The 20008-nt window shown below is 37.8% G+C and overlaps 1 protein-coding gene across 3 annotated transcripts in view; it reads right to left on the bottom strand.

Annotated features, from left to right (window-relative positions):
• The window catches only part of nalcn (sodium leak channel, non-selective), a 96050-nt gene extending 77331 nt beyond the window's left edge, over nt 1-18719 (bottom strand). Inside the window, exons 1-11 of one of the 3 annotated variants that reach the window (XM_046844541.1) lie at nt 18458-18719; nt 13970-14079; nt 13740-13801; nt 13068-13208; nt 12771-12953; nt 8049-8132; nt 7777-7916; nt 7360-7488; nt 3748-3899; nt 2884-3026; nt 2513-2617 (exon numbers count right to left, since the gene is read on the bottom strand). In XM_046844541.1, the coding sequence (XP_046700497.1) occupies nt 2513-2617; nt 2884-3026; nt 3748-3899; nt 7360-7488; nt 7777-7916; nt 8049-8132; nt 12771-12953; nt 13068-13208; nt 13740-13781 (1119 nt within the window). In that variant the 5' untranslated portion in view covers nt 13782-13801; nt 13970-14079; nt 18458-18719. The remainder of the gene's footprint in view (nt 1-2512; nt 2618-2883; nt 3027-3747; nt 3900-7359; nt 7489-7776; nt 7917-8048; nt 8133-12770; nt 12954-13067; nt 13209-13739; nt 13802-13969; nt 14080-18457) is intronic. The other 2 variants (XM_046844542.1, XM_046844543.1) reach the window with 2 other exon arrangements.
• Nucleotides 18720-20008: the final 1289 nt, after the last annotated feature.

Raw genomic sequence — 20008 nt, 5'->3', positions numbered from 1 at the left:
TCTTGCAAACCATTCCTATCCTCCCATCAACTGGGAGCTATCTGGTTGCTCTTGAGCACATAGTGATCGAAATAAACTTCTTGTAAAATGATGCCAGGATGTTCAATGCTTTTAAATATAATTTATTATATTATATTATATATTATATTATATTATATTATATTATATTATATTATATTATTGTACTATTAACTTTTCGTGTTTAAAACAAACAAACAAAAAAAAGAATAAAGGCAATGTACAGATAGCCAATGTGTAGCTTTTTAAACTAATCCTGAAGAAACCAAACCACTTACAATCACATAAAAAAAAAAAAAAAAGATTTATTAAAAATAAGCAAAAACAATAAATGTATATATTTCATGTATATATTTCAATGTATATATATGTTTTGTTTTCGATATATATTAAAAAAATTAAAACAAAAAAAAAAGTTTTCTAATCAAAACCTTGCCTAATCTTCTTAGGGGGCCTAAATTAAAAGGAATTTTATATATAAGAATAGCTGAACAAAGGAGAATTCCACAATTAAACGATTCTCAGGTCCCAGACATCCACTTTAGGTCAATAGTTTTATTTCTTTGGGTAAAGGTACTGACTCGGGCCTTATTGATTAACACCCAGAGAATTACAGCTTCCTGTACACCTTGAGCTAATTGCTTTTTTTGTGTGACAGAAGACTCAAGAGCCTCTGTAATTAAAATTAAAGCTGATAGAGAAAAGCTAATTGTTTTCAAGGTCACAGGTCTAGATAGTATAACTGAGAAATAACTAGGGACATCAAGAGTACAAAAAAAAAAAAGATTCCAGATATTCCAGTTCGAGTTTCTTTTACCCAACACAAGCTGTATTAAGAAAATTTTAAAAATGTATTCACAAATGTTTACATTTGCCTTCAGACTGTAATGAAAATTAATCATCAACAGTGATCATAGACAACATCTGGCATTCATCCAACTAATAAAATCTGATTTATTTGCGTTCATTTTAGAAATAACATTATTCATTCATTTTCTCCTTATTTATTACACACTGATCTATTAAAAGAATTAGAAATCAGAGACAGAGAAGGTAACGCTTCTATCTATTTCCATTAAAATTGTGCCAGAAGCAGAGAATATATAGTGGTGCCAGTTCTGGTAGCTGTTGTGCTGCCAATTCCATTAATGGAACCCCTGAGGTGTTGCTCCAGCTTGGCCCTGGCGCAAAGACTGGCACCATCAAAAACCTACTATGCTTCTATTCACATGGCTGCACTTACATGTTTTCACACCAGGACACTGCTTCACATTTCACACCAAATGAATGAAAGGACACGCACTGGATGGGCAAAAGCAAACCATGTACACTCAGATTTTATAATATCTTTACAGTGGGAGAAAAGAACATTAGGGCAGGACAGGTGTTGGGACACATCACGCATGGACTGGCTGGCATTATCTAGCACACACGCACACAAACACACCCCTCATAGCCTCACTACCCCACAACTCACCTCCAATTCTACCAATAAACCACTTTGCCAAACAAACACTTTGCCAAACAAACAATAACTATGTTCTTCATTAGCTGCTTTTTTCACTATTAGTGCAGAATCCTTATTTCCTTTGGTGTGAGGCAGGAACACAGATCGCCAGTCCATTTTACACACACACACACACACACACACACACACACACACACACACACACACACACACACACACACACACACACACACAATTTACACATGTATATTAAAAGCAATTTAGATTAACCATTTTCTAATAAGCGGACAAGAAGAAAACACTCATGGACATCAGGCAATAAGCTAAAAGCACATATGGACATCAGGCAGACATGGACATAAGCTCAGAGAGGAATCAGGGACAGCACCAGCTGCACCACCAGGCTACTACTCCAGACATGTGGAGGTGTGCTGGTTTGTGTGGTAATGCAGTAGTCACATGACTTCAGAATCAAAAGAAAGCAAAAGCAGTTTCCAATATCTCTTTAATTCTTAATATTCCTAATACTATATAAATCATTATATATAAAATAAACACAAAAAGCAACAGAATGATAAATATTTCTATTCTTTCCATGATTTCTTCTGTGACATTATGTCTGTTCTAGACACCTCACTGTATGTCTTTATCTCTAAACGGTGTATGATTGATGGCTCATGGTAGAAATACCCATTAAACGTATGATGGATGTGCAGGAATCGTGCTGGGCATTGGAGTGAAAGAACACTGATGGATGTAAATGTGACAAGAATGCAAAATCGGTGAGAAAACAAAAAAACAGTGAGGCTTGTAATACTGAGCTATAGCATCATATTAGTAAATGACAAGCGACAAAACGAGTGCTAATTATTTTGTGGTAATGTGGTAAATATCGCACAGTATGCTCCGGTGTTCCAAATAACAAGAATGTACCTGAGCAGCAAAGTGCAGAATCCGTTTAATCTATCGAAAAATGAGGATATTTTGGGTGTGATTAAAGGTTACTATTAAAGGTTCAGTCAGTACCTGTGTGGTCGCTGTGGATGTAGTGCTGCTTCTGGAGCCCCACATCTGCTGAAACTGCACCCGGATCTCAGCAAAAGTCTCAATGATCACAGCTATGAACACGTTCTGAAAGCACAAAGTGCACGTTTGTCAGTCGGTTTGTCCTTTTCTGGTCTATTACGCTTTATGATCGGTGCTTGATCCAAAAAAAACAGCTGATGGAAAGCCATTAAAAAAAGAATCTTCTCCTTAATAAAGTTAATGGAATGGAAATAAACACTATTAATACAAGCGTCGTATCACCAACAACCTCTACATGAGCCGATATATACTGTATATATAGTAAAAGATGTAGAGGTCATACATAAGGTTAAAGGGGAAGGAGACCCCACCTTAACCAGCCAAGCGAGGAAGAAGATGAGTGTGATGAAGTAGAAGTAGGAGCGCCAGCGTGGAAAGCTGTCAATGGCACGGTACATGATAAAGACCCAGCCTTCCTGAGAGGCGGCCTCGTACACAGTGAATATGCTGGTACCTGAAGAGGGGGAAAAACAGAGAAGAAGCCCAGATGTAAGATCACCTCAGTGCCCCTGAATTCAGTCAGCCGGTGTGCAGACACAACAATGCACACATAAGCAAACTTTTGGCTATACTGCATCTAGTCAGGTGTTTTTATTCCAAACCTGCAGATCCCTCTTTCCAAACACACACTTTATAAGAGGTTTTATAAAAGCTTAAACAAACAGAGTACAAACGGCAGTATGAGAAATTTAAATTTCATATCTTTCTTTAAATTTGGGGTTAAAGTTTGTCAAAGGCCAACCCATTGAACAGAGGTTTCTTTATACATGAAAGGATGATGAAACTTCTGTCAAAACAGTCCTGACCCATCGAGCATTAACATTAACCTCTTCAGCAATTGGAGCTACAGGAGCTCATCTGTTGGATCGGACTACACGGGCCAGCATTCACTCCCCATGTGCATCAATGAGCCTTGGCTGCCGGTTAACCACTGTTCCTTCCTTGGAGCACTTTTAATAGATACTGACCACTGCAGACCAGGAACAACCCAAAAGAGTTGCAGTTTTGGAGATGCTCTGACTCAGTGGTCTAGCCATTACAATTTGGTCCTTTTCAAGGGGTTATGGGATAAATGTATTTTTTAAATATTGTATCAATTACATTATTTAGAAAATGAATTGAATTCTGAATTGAAAAAGTTCAGCCAGTCAGCATGTCAGACGTTTCACACTTGCCAAGTTCGTTGAAGCCACTGTAGCCCAGCTCCTGTCGGCTGAGACCCAGGTCCTCCAAGTCCACGCACTTAAAGCCCATTGGACACTGGTATCCCTCTCCATCTGGAGAGCAGTGTGTGTCGGGTATGGCAAGGTTGTTCCATGTCACATTACTGCAATAAAAATCAAATAAAACTGAATAATATATTATTTGGAACACACACAGTAGTCTTACTATAACTGCTATAATTATGAATGCGGCTCATTATTTTATGTTTATACCTAAATATAACTCTTACTCAGATAAACCAGTACACAAACTCAGAAGTCAATAGGCAAGCTTTTTTTGGAAATAAACATTAAGATTAAACTGTCAGATATTCTTATGTTTATTCTTGTTCTTTATTCCTATTCCTACTTAGTGGAAAAAATGCCCACGCACAGGCACACTGAAATGAGCTCTCTCACTCTTACACACACACACACACACACACACACAATTCCCAATTTGGGCCACAGGTGTTACATCACGATCCACTTGATGTCTCTAATGAAAATTAATGTTTTCAAATTGGTTACCCAGACATTCTTTGAAATTGTTTATTAAGGGATCTCAAATGAGTAGGGGATAATTTATTGCAGTATCACCGAGGCCAATCAGAGATGCGCTGCTGAATGAAAATAGCTTTAATTACATGCTGATAAATCACCCAGTAGAACGTTAAAGTAAGCTTAATCTGGCAATAAATAAAATAAATAAATACAATCTACATCCTAAGGAATAATCTTATGAATCACCACTGCAACTTCTCATTGCTAGCAATAGTTCAGTCATTCCGAAACGCCTGAAATATTTGAAAAATGTGAGTGGCAAGATCACATCATATAATATTACAACATAAAAGAAGAAACCGAAAATAATTGGTGTCATCAAATGCAAGATTTTTCTCCATAAAAAAAAAAGAAATAGAACCCTGACGAGAAAGCTGCCCTTAAAATTTTATCCACAACCTCCATCAATTCAGTGCGACTTTGGGCCAAGGACATATGGTCTGGCTAGATTAGACACAAGGATTGACTCGGAACACTTCTGAAGCGTGCCTTTAAAAGAGCAAAAAGCTAAATCTCGTCTCATTCAAAGCATGAAATCATTAGGGACTGTATCTTTAAACTCAGTGCCACTTTCAAAAAGTAATCAACGAAAATGTATGTAAACGATGTCCAAGAGAGGGCTGAAATCACAGCACGGTCGGGGTTAGGAGATCTCTCAGAGTCGCAGAGATTGAGGCCGATTGAGGCTGTAAAGTTTAGGGAGGGAAGGATAAGTGTGTGCACAAAGCCCAGACAATGTAGGATGTGCTAATTATTATGATTAGTCTGCAGAGTACTCCTCCGCTGTAATACTGATGGCTGGGGCTCTTTGTTTCAGAGCTGGCTGCAAAACACCAGTCCGCTCAGGAATATTAAATAGCCCTGTCTAGAAAATAAATACACCAAACAGCTATCTCTTAATGCATTTACACTATCAAATGGGTAATCATACACATTTAATTTGGTACTGTGCACACTGCAGAGACATTTCTTTCCTGTCGCTACAGCTGTTAATACATTTTCTGTACAGTAGTTTATGAAGATCAATGTGTGTGTGTGTGTGTGTGTGTGTGTGTGTGTGTGTGTGTGTGTGTGTGTGTGTGTGTGTAGAGCCAGCACTCTTTTTTAGGGTTTATAGCATTTATTCAAGAACAAGTCATGAATTCTTTGGTTTATATTTTTTAGTTTATATTTTTTGGAATCTTCAAGACCACCGGAGCAGTGCAAAAAAGTGTAGGCAATAAGCAACCATTTTAGTATAATCTTCTTAAGGGAAAATACAGAAAATATAGAAATGAAACTTGGATATATTTTAGAGTAGTCAGTATACAGCTTGTATAGCAGTATAGATTCACTCCTTCTCCTTCTTCTTCTTCTTCTTCTTCTTCTTTCGGCTGCTCCCATTAGGGGTCGCCACAGCGGATCATCTGTCTCCATACCACCCTGTCCTCTACATCTGCCTCTTTTACACCAACTACCTGCATGTCTTCCCTCACCACATCCATGAACTTCCTCCTTGGCCTTCCTCTTCTCCTCCTTCCTGGTGGCTCCATCCTCAGCATTCTTCTACCAATATACCCCATGTCCCTCCTCTGCACATGTCCAAACCATTTCATAAACTTTCCCTTTCATTCTTACAGATACTCTTCTATCACAAATCACTCCTGCCACTCTTCTCCACCCACTCCACCCTGCCTGCACTCTTTTCTTCACTTTTCTAACACACTCTTCATTACTTTGCACTGTTGACCCCAGATACCTGAACTCCTCCACCTTCTCCACCACTTCTCCCTGCAACCGCACCACTCCACTGCCCTCCCTCTCATTCACACACATGTACACCTTACACCTACTGACTTTCATTCCCCTTCTCTCCAGCGTGTACCTCCACCTCTCCAGGCTCTTCTCCACCTGCTCACTACTCTCACCACAAATCACAATATCAAGCAGTATAGATTTACTGTCCTCTGAAAATAATTCAACATACAGCTGTTATTGTCTAAATAACTGGCAACAAAAGTGTGTAAACTGTAACTAAATGTGGAATAGGATGCTCAAAAAACACATAACATACTTATGACCAGGTGTCTGCAAACTTTTGGCAATATAGTTTATATAAAATGTCTAATATATGTACCAGCTGTATATTTGAACCCTTAAATGCTTGTTCATTTTGAACTCTTAGTCATGCAACGTTCATGGGTCATTATATTTCACCACTATACAAACTAAAACATTAAATAGTTTGAATATTTTTTCTGATTACATGCAAAAGTTTGGTCATAAGGTCATAAGTATGGTATGTGCTTTTTGAGCATCGCATTCCACTTTTATTTTATACCACAGGTTTGGGTCTCATAGTTCAAGTAAGGGGGAAATTCCATGCTACTGGATCCAAATACAATTGTGTGCCTTCGGATTTGCAATAACAGTTTGGGAAAGAACCACATATGGCTGGGAAAGTCAGGTGTCCCAATATATTTCTCTATATAGTGAAAGTGAGAATGGGGAACCTACTGTGCCACACGTGGAGGAGTCCACTATCAACCCTCTTCCACACACATGAGCTCACAGACTTCCATAATTCTCCACGATCACAGGCACGGGAATCATCAGTATTCAAACGCTTAACAATGTCTCAACAATAGGGCACATTTCACATCAGGTTTAACAAATTGCCCAATATTGTGAAAACCAGTGCTTAGAAGCTGTGCAACTATTTCACACTTTTATATTTTTATATTTGCAGGCAAAGTTATAATTATTAGCTGTCTCAATTAGATCATTTGGCTTTGGGCCTACAAAAGCATAAAGGGCCTACTGTGGACAGTTATTCCAACAAAAAATGTGATCGATCTGACCTTGTGCGAAGAACAATACTGCCTGATAATGCTGCTGGTATTGTGTCAGTATTCATGGTTCGGACATTCATGTAATGAATAAAAATATGTAGTCCAAAAAAAAATAAAAAATGACATAATTGATAACCAAATGCTGGAAACAGACACGATTATTTATAAATTTATAAATGTGATTACTTACCCTTCCTCTGTATCGTTCGTAACGCAATGATGATTGAATGTGCCGAACATTTGAACCCCCAGGATTCCATAAAGGAGCAGGAAGAAAAGCAAAAATATAGACACACTCCAGATCTGCTCTCCAGATCGCCTTTAAAAGAAGAAAAAAGAAAACAATTAATAAAATTTCCTTTATTTGCCACATATACCTTACAGCACAGTGATTTTTTCTTCTTTACATATTCCAGCTTGTTTGAAACCTAGGGTCAGTATACAGGGTCCGCCATGATACAGCACAGAGGGTTAAGTGCCGTTATCAAGGGCCCAAGAGTGGCAGCGAGGCAATACTAGGCCTTAACCACTGGGCTACCACTGCCCTAACGTGTGTAATCAGCCTGGTTCAATAATATTCTAATTAAGTCTTTCATGAGTCACTTACTTAAGAATGTTGGTAATGCGAGTGCGCGGCAACTCGAATCTGAAATAGATCCGAAAGGCACGTATCATTATAAGAGCCCTGGGTATGCGCAGCATTCTCCATGGTGACATCTGGTCCACAATCTTAGCTATTTCAAACACCTATAAACAAGGCCAGGGGAAAACAGATAAACAGTGTGAATCACCACACTGCGCTTTTTAATTAAAAGCATCAGTATGAACCGAATTTATCAGAGAACTAGTGCTTAAAACAACATGGCTTGCGTTTTGTACCTGTAGCACAAGAGAGACCCAGAGAAAGACCACCATGAAGCCATCAAACATGCACCAGCGGTCTTTAACGTAGGAGTTATCTCCCTGGAAACAGAGACGGGTTGATAAGACACATATTTTTTAATGAGAGTCTACAGGTGAGAAGCAGCTGGGCTGCAGTGCTAATGAAAGGCCAGGGTAGCTGGGAACAAAAGAGCCAGCATTATTCAGTCTGTGCAGGTGTCCTCCCTAGTGTGGATGCTGAGATAACCAAATAACAGTTCAGCCAGCTCATGGTACTTTATGATTACTACAATAATAGACATGGTCACCATAATCTATAGTGCGTTTCCCTCTGGGAGGAATAAAATGATCTATCTATCTACCTACAAACCCAATTCTAAAAAAGCAAATTGTGAATAAAAACAGAATGCAATAATGTGGAAGTTTCTCATTTCAATATTTTATTCAGAATATAACATAGATGACATATCAAATGTTTAAACTAAGAAAATGTATCATTTTAAGGAAAAAAAGTTAGAACAAGGCCATGTTTACCACTGTGTGGCATCCCCTCTTTGTTTTATAACAGTCTGCAAACGTCTGGGGACTGAGACAAGTTGCTCAAGGGAATAGGAATGTTGTCCCACTCTTGTCTAATACAGGCTTCTAGTTGCTCAACTCTCTTAGGTCTTCTTTGTCGCATCTTCCTCATTATGATGAGCCAAATGTTTTCTATGGGTTAAAGATCTGGACTGCAGGCTGGCCATTTCAGTACCTGGATCCTTCTTCTACGCAGCCATGATGTTGTAATTGATGCAGTATGTGGTCTGGCATTGTCATGTTGGAAAATGCAAGGTCTTCCCTGAAAGAGGCGATGTCTGGATGGAAGCATATGTTGTTCTAGAACTTGGATATACCTTTCAGCATTGATGGTGTCTTTTCAAACGTGTAAGCTGCCCATGCCACACGCACTCATGCAACCCAATACCAAGAGAGATGCAGGCTTCTGAACTGAGCGCTGATAACAACTTGGGTTGTCTTTGTCCTCACATGACATGGCATCCCAGTTTTCCAAAAAGAACTTCAAATTTTGATTCGTCTGACCACAGAACAGTTTTTCAGTTTGCCGCAGTCCAAATAAATGAGCCTTGGCGCAGAGAAAACGCCTGCACTTCTGGATCATGTTTAGATATGGCTTCCTTTTTAACCTATAGAGTTTTAGCCGGCAATGGCGAATGGCACGGTGGCACAGTGGATTGTGGTCACCGACAATGTTTTCTGGAAGTATTCCTGAGCCCATGTTGTGATTTCCATTACGGTCGCATTCCTATATGTGATGCAGTGCCGTCTAAGGGCCCGAAGATCACGGGCATCCAATATGGTTTTCCGGCCTTGAACCTTACGCACAAAGATTGTTCCAGATTCTCGGAATCTTTGGATGATATTATGCACTGTAGATGATGATAACTTCAAACTCTTTGCAATTTTTCTCTGAGAAACTCATTTCTGATATTGCGCCACTATTTTTCGCTGTATCATTGGGGAAGTGATCCATCTTGACTTCTGAGAGATACTTCCACTCTGAGAGGCTCTTTTTACACCCAATCATGTTGCCAATTGACCTAATAAGTTGCAAATTAGTCCTCCAGCTGTTCCTTATATATACATTTAACTTTTCCAGCATCTTATTGATACCTGTCTTAACTTTTTTGGAATGTGTACCTCTCATGAAATCCAAATTGAGCCAATATTTGGCATGACATTTCAAAATGTCTGACTTTCAACATTTGATATTTTATCTATATTCTATTGTGAATAAAATGTAAGTTTATGAGATTTGTAAATTTTTGTATTCCTTTTTTATTCACAATTTGTACAGTGTCCCAACTTTTTTGAAATCGGGTTTGTATCTATCTATCTATCTATCTATCTATCTATCTATCTATCTATCTATCTGTCTATCTGTCTGTCTGTCTGTCTGTCTGTCTGTCTGTCTGTCTGTCTGTCTGTCCATCTATCTAAATCAGTCACATATTGGCTACAAGCAATTGTTCTGAAAATAATATATATTTTGGATTTCAAATAAAGTTTAAAGAAAGGCAAATAAGAAAATACTCTATACATATATTCCTTGTACACAGGATTCAACAACCTTAAAATAATTTTAAATGAGGTTCTCAAAATAACAAAACATTGCATATATGCATGCACAGATACATGCACAGAAACTATAGGTGTATACATGTATATATAATTTTTCCATTTTCCTTCAAGCAACTGTAATGTCTGTTAAAGTTACACAATGTGGACAAAAGTATTTGGACACCTGACTTTTTTTTTAGCCATATGTGTTTTTTCCACAACTGTTAACACCAAGTTGGGGCACACAATTATACAGCATGCCTTAGTATGTGTCAATTTAGACAATTTTCCTTGCACTTGAACTAGGAGATCGAAACCTGTTCCGGCATGACAATGCTCTGCACAAAGCCAGCTCCATGAACATTTGCTTCACATGGGTTAAAGTGAAAGATATTGAGTGGCCTGCCATAGAGCTCTGATCTCCTTCCAACATCTTTGTTATGATTCAGAACACTAACTGCACTCAAGGCTTCCTCAGCCTACATCAGTAAAGGACTTTACTAACACCCTTATGACTGAATGAACACAAATCATCACAACTACACTCCAAGATCTAGTGGAACATCTTCCCAGAAGAGTGGAGATTATTATACCAGCAAATCAGGACTTGTTGTACATGCAAATTTTAATGTCAGGTGTCTACAAACTCTTGTCCTTATAGTATAGATGGTACATTTACTGAAACAGTTATTAAAGATTAAACGTTTCCATGCGTCTTATACATTAAAATACAAAACTTTCTTTCGGCTTCTCCCATTAGGGGTCGCCACAGTGGATCATACGCATGTTTGATTTGGCACACGCTGGACGCCCTTCCTAAAGCAACCCTCCCCATTTATCCGGGCTTGGGACCAGCACTAAGAGGTCCTGGGGTCGGTTCCCTGACCTGGAGATCGAACACAGGCCGCAGCGGTGAGAGCGGCGCATCCTAACCACTAGACCACCAGGGGACCTTTCTTATACATTAAAATAATGACTGAATAAATAACATCACTAGAACATCCATGTTTTCTCATTCCTTCAGCATTCCTACAGTGTTTTGCTGTAAGTCCATGAACCAAAGTGATGAAGTGAATCTTAACAAATAAGGACAGTAAAAGAGCCAGGTTATTTGGTTGTTGTTTTTTTTTTAAGATCTGTACATTGTCAAAGTACGTTTATTCTGAGAAACGTTTACCCAAGTACATTTTAGTGTCTAATATTACACATTTTTACTTCACTACATTTTAGAAAAGCTTACCATTCCTCGTTACTTCAAACTACTTTAAATACTACTTCAAAAATCCTGTCACAAGCATAACGCCACAGTTCTGGTCTGTGTGGAGTAAGGGTTCTCTCACTGTGTGTATCTTTAGGAATAGAAAACTCATTTAAAAGGTATGCTGTGCAAGAGAATAGAACACTGAATTGCATAAATTAACAAAATAATAGTTCTCATAAGTTGTTACTTTTACTTTTTATGGATTCAAATGCAGTTATATTTGTACTTTTACACCAGTAGAAACATCAGAGAAGTTTCTTTCTTGCTGGAGTCATATTTAATCAGGGTATAAATACTGTACTTCACGATGTATCACGGTGTATCACAGTGTACAACTGAGAACAATTGTAAAAATAATAATAATAATAATAATAATAATAATAATAATAATAATAATAATAACGATAATAATAATTAAAGCTGGTTCTAAAATGAAACCAATAGTAATCTGGCCCAAAATTTCCCACCAAAAGTTTGGGAACATTTTCCTTATTTCTCCATGTAGTGTTTAATGACTAACAACTCACACATACCTCCTAGATGTGCTAGACAGTACAGTCTGTAAGGAAAAGACCTGTCCTGCTACCTGACCTTAACCCAATCAAGCTGCTAACCTGCTGAATTGAAAGGTTCAATAGAAAGAGGGATGTTATTTCAGCACTTCACCCCCTGGGAGGTCCTTCAAGATTAATGGAAAAGCTTCTCTCAGGAACAAAAATACTCTTCTGCCTGCAATTATAGCTGCTATAGAGGATTTCTGATAAAGGTATAGTTTTAATTTAGATATTTTTACAAATACTTATAGATGTAAGATTGTTAAGAATACAAAAAAGTGCTAGTTTAAAAAAAAAAAAAAAAAAAAAAGATATAAATATTGGTCTTTTTAATCTTTTCATGCTCAGAGTGGGAGCTGGGCAGTTTTGGAAGAAACAAAGAAGCAAAGAGACGTAAAATTGGCGTCATTAAGCTTGAGTACCTGTCCAACAATGAGTCATCATATGTCTGAAAATAATTTTTCAGCAGAAAAAGAAATGACTGCCCAGAATGAAGGTCACAAATGTGGCTTGACTAATTGCTCTGAACATTTTTTTTTTTTGTAAAGTACAAAATCAGAGTAATTTTCATTCTGAAACGACCACTTCCTGTTGACCTGGTGGGTACTTTAATGGCTTTTCTTGCATGCATGTACCAGAAGTGATTTGCCAATCAAGTCGTCCATATTTTCCTCATCAGTAATTAAGGCTCTTTCATCTGCCAGCTGCATTTATTTAAATCCATGGACTTTGCATATCGTTTCGTTTTTAAGAACTGTAAAACCACCATTCAGAGCGCGTTACCTTGACGATGCCCCTGATGTGCATCTTGGCGATCATCTCAGCAGTGTAGAGGAACATGAGCAGAGTGTCCAGGGTAAAGGTGACGTACTGGAGTGGGGGATAGTGCTCGAATGTCTTGGGTGTGTTCATGCACACGGAGATGACGCTGATTATGGCACAGGCCCGCAGTAACGAGTGCACCCACTGGGGAAAATCACACGCTTTAACACGTCAACAAGACACCAGCAGGCATGACGCAAGCATTTGGCCTATTTATGTGCTGCCGCTGGAAACATCACTGAATAACCATTGACTCACTGCTTTGTTGATCCAAAGGATATCGGCACTGTCCGTGAGCGTTTCATCAGGCCCAAAGTCTGTCATAGGCTGGGCCTCGACACGCGAGCTCTGCTTCCTCTTCAGCATGCTGGGGCTTGCCGTGCTATAGAGGGAGTGAATCTGAAAGGCAGAGCAACAAACAGGACCGCAAATGGTCACCAACCAATGCTGTAGGTCTGAACTAGTCTGAATGTGTGTAGTAATGGCTAAAATGCAACACTTTTCGTCGGTGACGGTTCTACGATGCACGGCTTATGATCTATGGTATATGGTACTTAAATGTGGTTATGCCTACACAGCCATGCAAACAAAATGAATATCGAAAGCTCTGACTTAAGATCGCTCTTCACTGCTGCTGCGCATTACCAAACAAAAAGAAAACCATACCAGACGTTATGCGCTATCGTGTTGCATGGTCACCGTGGGACACAGTTAAGCACAAGGAGAACACAAGACGCTGTTTCACGTCACACAAATAATACCCTTACCTTCCCTTACCTGCTGCAAAGATCACACTTGATCTTCACCTTTAAAAACACACCTAAAGGCAACCAATATGGAGGTTGCATATAGTATGGAGTAAGGGCCATTCTCACAGTGAACGATAAAATACATGGATATCACACACTAACTGAAACAAAGCGCACATACCAACGGGAAAAGTAAAGCTGAAATTGTTCCAGCACTGCACATAACATGCGATCAGGCATACCCTGTAAATAACACACAACAGTTAGTCATACATGGCATATATGGTGTAACGTGTACAGTATGATTATATCGACAAATAATGTCCACCACAACAGACAGGAGCATATATACAATACAACATTGAGTGGCGTGTTCTGGGACAGATGGAATTGTTAAACCATGAGACTCACGGTCAGGCTCCTCATTGGTGCGTTCATCCCCAGGACACAGAGGGAAGTGGAAACCAGTGTGAACGTTTAGCAATTAATGTGAAGAGATGAATGACTTCTTTTGTTTAGCTCTAGGATAAAAGATTATGGGGGGAGCACAAATATAAATTAAATACATTATTAAATTAAACAAACTACAATTATACCAACCATTTACACATTAAAGTACCACATTGCTGTACCACTTCAAGCTATAAAAATGCATTTTTATTTACTTTATAAAGCTGATTGTTCAAAATGTAAGAAACGGCACTGTGCTAACCCTTTTAATTGGCAAATAATGTGTTATAAATGATAAAATCCTCATTTAATACATTTTAATATGCAAATGTCAAGCACATATTTTTTATCATCATGCACAAAATAGCCCACAATAATAACATGATAAGAGTTACAGTTGTATTATCGATGGCAATACAACAATTTGCTTAAGTATTCATCCTATTGCCATCAGAAGTCACATATAAAATCTACCATTGTTCAAGTCAAGTGTTACATGAACTAAATAAGTTCAAAAAATGTCCCAATGTTCGCTAAACAGCATGTAAATAAAAAAAGCTAACGAAGACAAATCAATATAGTCATATAGCCATATATCATGGTTTTAAATATATATGCTACTTCCTAACTGTTCACCAAAGCTGTGTGATTGGTTTCAGAGGACATTAGTATGCAACCAAGAGTCCAAGGATGACACCAATTGAGTCGACAAGGTTCAACACTCATATGGAAGAAGCTGTGTCAGAGGAAAACTACAGCCAAGGTACCCCACAAAGCTACAGTACAAAAGCACAAAGATATGAGAAAAGGGGTGTGAATGTACAAAGAGGCATGTTGGGGGCACTTGAGAAAAAAATTGCTCTTATAAGTCCATAATTTTGACACTAACACACAATTAAAGTGCTTTTTTTTAATGCAAAACTGCTCAACACCTTAAGAACAGCATCCTCACAGTGGATCATGGTGGTGGTAGCATTATGTTGTGAAGATGCTTTTCAGCAGCAGGGACTTAGAAACTGCCCTGTACTTGAGTCCATCTCTATTTTTCAATTCATCCAGGCTGCAAGAGACATAGGAACTGATTTTCAACTTTTTTTTTAAACACAAACACATGTAAAGTTTACATCAACAGTACATCTAACCTCCATCGTATCCCTGCCTTAACAGATTTATGGCATTTGGCAGATGCCCTTATCCAGAGCGGCTTACAATTATCTCATTTATATTATTATAATATATATATAATTATCACTATTCACTATTCACATTTAAATCCTGTTAGACACACCCTATTCAAAACACTCAACACTTTTTCTATACAATCCGCAAGGTGTAAATGACAAATGGCAATTCAGTGCACATTTTGTTTAGAACTAATCTAACGTAATTAAAGAAAACAACTTAATACTTGTGTAAACTTTCCTATCAAAACCAGTAAACAAACAAAAAAACACAAACTAACAAGAAGGGTATTAAAATGTACCTTTCTATCAACTAATTAAAAAATAAATAAATGAAAATAAATAAAGGCTCTATATATTCAAAAGCCATTTGCAAATAGGCTGTACTTGCTACACTTTGAGGACAACTGAAATCAAAACTATAGGGTTGAAGTTTGCTAATGTAGAAGTAAGATGTGAAGGACCACAATTAGGCTCACATTTTGAGAAAGGACCTTTTCAACACAGCCAATCACCGGGCATTCTAATGATGGATGTGGGGGTCCACAAGTCTCCAAAACTGCTTTAAATATGTAAAGCAAATCATGCATAAACTAGCCACCATCGATTGGATTTTAATAAAACTGGAAACGATGATAAATGTTGATGGTCTTTAATACAGTGAGTTTAAAATTGCCAATTTCAGATTTAAGTTGGGGGTAGTTGTTGTTGATATTTTTGCTTTGAATTAAGCAAAGTTGAATTAAGTCTCAAACAAAGAAAGTAGGGTGCTTTTTAAAATGAGTTCAGAGCCCCTTAACTGATTAATTTATATTACTGAATTACAGATGATACACTGAAATTTTATTAATATTTTCAATATAATTTTATTTTTCAATACTTGAACTCAAAATCAAATAGATGACATTGGGTGTTTTTGGGTAAATAATTTTGTAAAAAAAAAAAAAAAAAAAATTATTTTGCTTAAATACATAATGTATGTGTTAAAACCCCACACAAATATTTCATCAAGCCACCGCTTGATTCAATAAGAGCTTTAAGTCTTAATATAAGAAATAATTGGTCAGAGGTCTGAATACTTTTGCAAGCAATTTACATGTTCATTTACATTCACAGTCTTCATTTTAAAATTTTTTATATTAAAGATTCTGCAGTATGTTTAAGTTCCTTTGCATTTCTTCAACAATGATGGAGCTATGACGAATGTACATTAAATGCATGGTGTCGCACCAAAAACTTGGATTAAGCCGAAGTTATCACACTGGAATTAGACTCCAAATAAGTTTACTGCATGTGACAGGCACACTTATCCAGAGCATAACTCTTTGAAATTTCTGTCAATAAACACACCCTGATATTGATTCATTCGGTCCCAGACTAAAAATACTATCACTTGAAAATCTCTGTGATACAGTGAGAAAAGGGTAACAAGGTTAGTATTTTAAAGTTGTACACTAAAAAATAAGGAAAGCTACACTATACAGACGAAGGTATAGGGACTGTTTAAACCATATGAGATTCTTTCCCTAACTCTCACCTTCACTTGAACTAGGAGACCCAAATGTGTTGGACTGAAAGCTCTTGAGTGGCCTGCTTTAGAGTTCTGACCTCAACCCTATAACACCTTTGGGATGAACTGAAACACTAGATGCACCACAGGCCTCCTCACACTACAACATTGCCTGGTTTTACTAAAACCCATACGTCTGAATGAGCACAAATCTCCATAGCCACACTTCAATATCTAGTGGAACATCAATTTAGAAGAGTGGAGGTTATCATAACAGCAAATGGGGACTAAATGTGGAATGGGACGATCAAAAAGCACATATAAATCTTATGGTCAGGTGTCTGAGAAACTTTTGTGCACATAGTGGTTAGTGTGTAGGCTTAATTTCCAGTTTATTAAATATACTGTAATACTGTAAGTGTATCTGATACAGTAAATAAAGTATTTATGTATCACTGTAACACTGATGCCTTTGATCATTTACAACAGAAAAAATATCGTGAAAATGTAAAGATCAGATCATCAGCATTTATACGCATCACTGTGTATAAGTATGAAAGACCTGAAACGAAAAAAGACCTGAGAAAAGACCTGAAACACTGAATCTGTATAATCTGTGTATTTGGATTTGAGATATTGGATGACACTGTGGTGCAGCAGGTAGTTGTACATCTCCAAGTCTTAAGTTGTAATCCTGAACTCCTGGTTATTATACTGTCTGTGTGAATTCATGTTTTCCTAAACTTAGTTCATCCAAAAGCATCCTAGTGGTACTATAAATGCTGTAGGTGTGTACTATAAATTACACATCCCATTCAGGATTTGTTTCTGTTACGCACTCAGAGATCTCAGGTTTAAACTTCACGTCCATGTGACCCTGACCAAGTTAAAGTACTCATTAAGGATGAATAAATAAATGAATAAAATATTTCCTGATCCATCAAGCCTGTAAAAAAAGTCAAGTGAATGTCAAACCTAAAACAGCATACGGCTGTCAACACACTTAGCACGTCCCTTTAAACTTTAAGCGAGAAGTTATATAGTATAGTATATAGTATTAGAATTAGAATAAGTATAGTAGAATTAGAATAAGTATAGTCTTGTGATAGTTATACTACAGAATGGGGTTCTTAAAGAGCCACAAGAGTGTTGTGTACTATACAAATATACAGCAGGACAACAAGTTAGTAAGAGAAGAATGGTTTGGGAAAAACATTATGTTGTTTAATAGTAGTGGTAAAAGTAAAAGAAGTAGACAAAAAAGCACTATAACATGTAAATCTAAGAAATAACACCACCTAGATCAGACCTTCAGAGCTACCAAATGCATTGCACTTAAAAGGACCAGCAGTGGTGAAAGGTATGGACGACGAAGGTCCTCCATCTGCAAGGAACATCTGCTTCCGCCCGGTTGCTATAGCAACCTAGGAGCAGGATGCTGCCACCGATTCATCTTTTCAAGCCCTCGTTTTATATAAATATATATATAAAACCGCGCGTGTACATTTTAAATTCGACATGGAGCATGTGCAAGTTAGAAATCCACGAAGACCGCGACCTATCACGTCTAGTTGAGCTGTTAAAGCGCTTATACGAGCGGAGGCCTAGTCTCTGCGCGGCCGCTGCCTACTTCCTGGTATCGTGACACACAAATAGCCTAATGACAGCGTCTCCGCCATCACGCCCTTGAATCCGCGCTACAGCAGTCACAGGAAGACGCGCGCGCGGGACCGGTGCACGGGAAGGGAAAACACTTACGGACGCCTCCGCCGGTGTTGGCTAACGGGACGCCGCTTCCATGCTCGCGAGCCGCCGCGGTGATGTTGTGTCTCTGCGCGTGCGTATGCGTATGCGCGTGCGTGTGTGCGTATGCGCGCGTGCGTGCGTGAGTGCGACCGGCAGCTCTAACTCCAGGTCCTGCAGGAGCAGCGGCGTTGCACGCGCGGAACGCTGGCGCGAGCCCACGCTACACTTCTGCTGGCCCCTGGGGGACTTATAAAATGTACCTAATGCTGAAAAGCTCTTTATTATCACCTTTTTTTTTTTTTTTTTTTTTTTACTTCTTTTAGATGAATAATACTTGTTCTAGTTTATGGGCTTTTGCGGACTGCAGGTTGTTTTATTAAAACAAGAAATAAATAAAGAGCCACTTCCGCCTGTACCAATTTCCTGCCCTTTTTTTCCAGTTGCAGGTTTTTTTTCTATGCATTGATAAATGAAGCTCACACTGATTCTGCATTATGTTGACTGTGTGTATATATTTGTATATGTGTGTGTGTGTGTGTGTGTGTGTGTGTGTGTGTGTGTGTGTGTGTGTGTGTGTAATTTTTTTTAAATTATAAATGTAATAAATATCATGTATTGTTAATGTTAAGTAAAATGTTAAATCATGTATTGTATACAGTATATTGGTCTGTGAAAATATTGTCCTGCGGGAAAGTGGTCCATGCTGCAAAAAAAAGGTTGGGGACCGCTGCTGTAGGAACACGTCTTAAAATATCAAAATATTACTTTCATGCTTAAATTATAATGAAATAAAAAACTAAATATTCACAGCTAAAATATTTTTTAAATAGCCATTATAAAAGGCAGTAGTCCTCAGTTATGGTGTTTAGAGAATCCCAGCAGGGTTCTTGAAGGGAAGCCAGAAGCTCACCCTTGTTGTTATTTATTTATATAAGGGTTATTCACTTCTGGGCAAAAACAGTGTTAAAGTATGAAGTTACTAATGGTCTTAACAACAAACCAGAAAATGAGCAGAGGGAAAATGCACTCCTATAACCTTTGCCACCATTTCCTTAAGAAAAAGCTAAAATCCGAGAATTGGGATCATGATAATGATTAAAATGTGTGAATAATAAAATAAAAATTAAAAAAAGTAATTTAATGGCTCTTCAGCACATATGAACTATGCTGTGGAATACAGGAGTCTGTTGCAGAAGGGCTTTGTTTCCCAAAACTAAAATGTTGTTTCTAAAACAAGTCCATGAAACTTATGTTTTTGACCTGGTTAAACTTCAATTATGAATCAAGTTGATATTTGATTTCAAATCAAGCAACCTATTAACTGTTTAAATCCATAAAAACTGAATGGAACACTGTAAAAAGCTGTCTGCAGATTTACCCACAGATTTATCCACCTTAAACACTGAAAGAAATTGAAGGAACATGTTATTTCCATAAGTTATTTTATCTAATGTTTAATTTAATTAATTAATAAATGATTTATTGTTAAGACTCATAAACGCTTAATATTTCAGAATTTTTGCCCCAGAAACGTTTAGTTATTACGCAGCAGAGCAGACTCTT

The sequence above is a fragment of the Silurus meridionalis genome, chromosome 3 (assembly GCF_014805685.1).
Source record: "Silurus meridionalis isolate SWU-2019-XX chromosome 3, ASM1480568v1, whole genome shotgun sequence".
NCBI lineage: Eukaryota > Metazoa > Chordata > Actinopteri > Siluriformes > Siluridae > Silurus > Silurus meridionalis.
The sequence above is the reverse complement of the archived record's forward strand: the minus strand, read 5'-3'. Positions and strand labels throughout refer to the sequence as shown.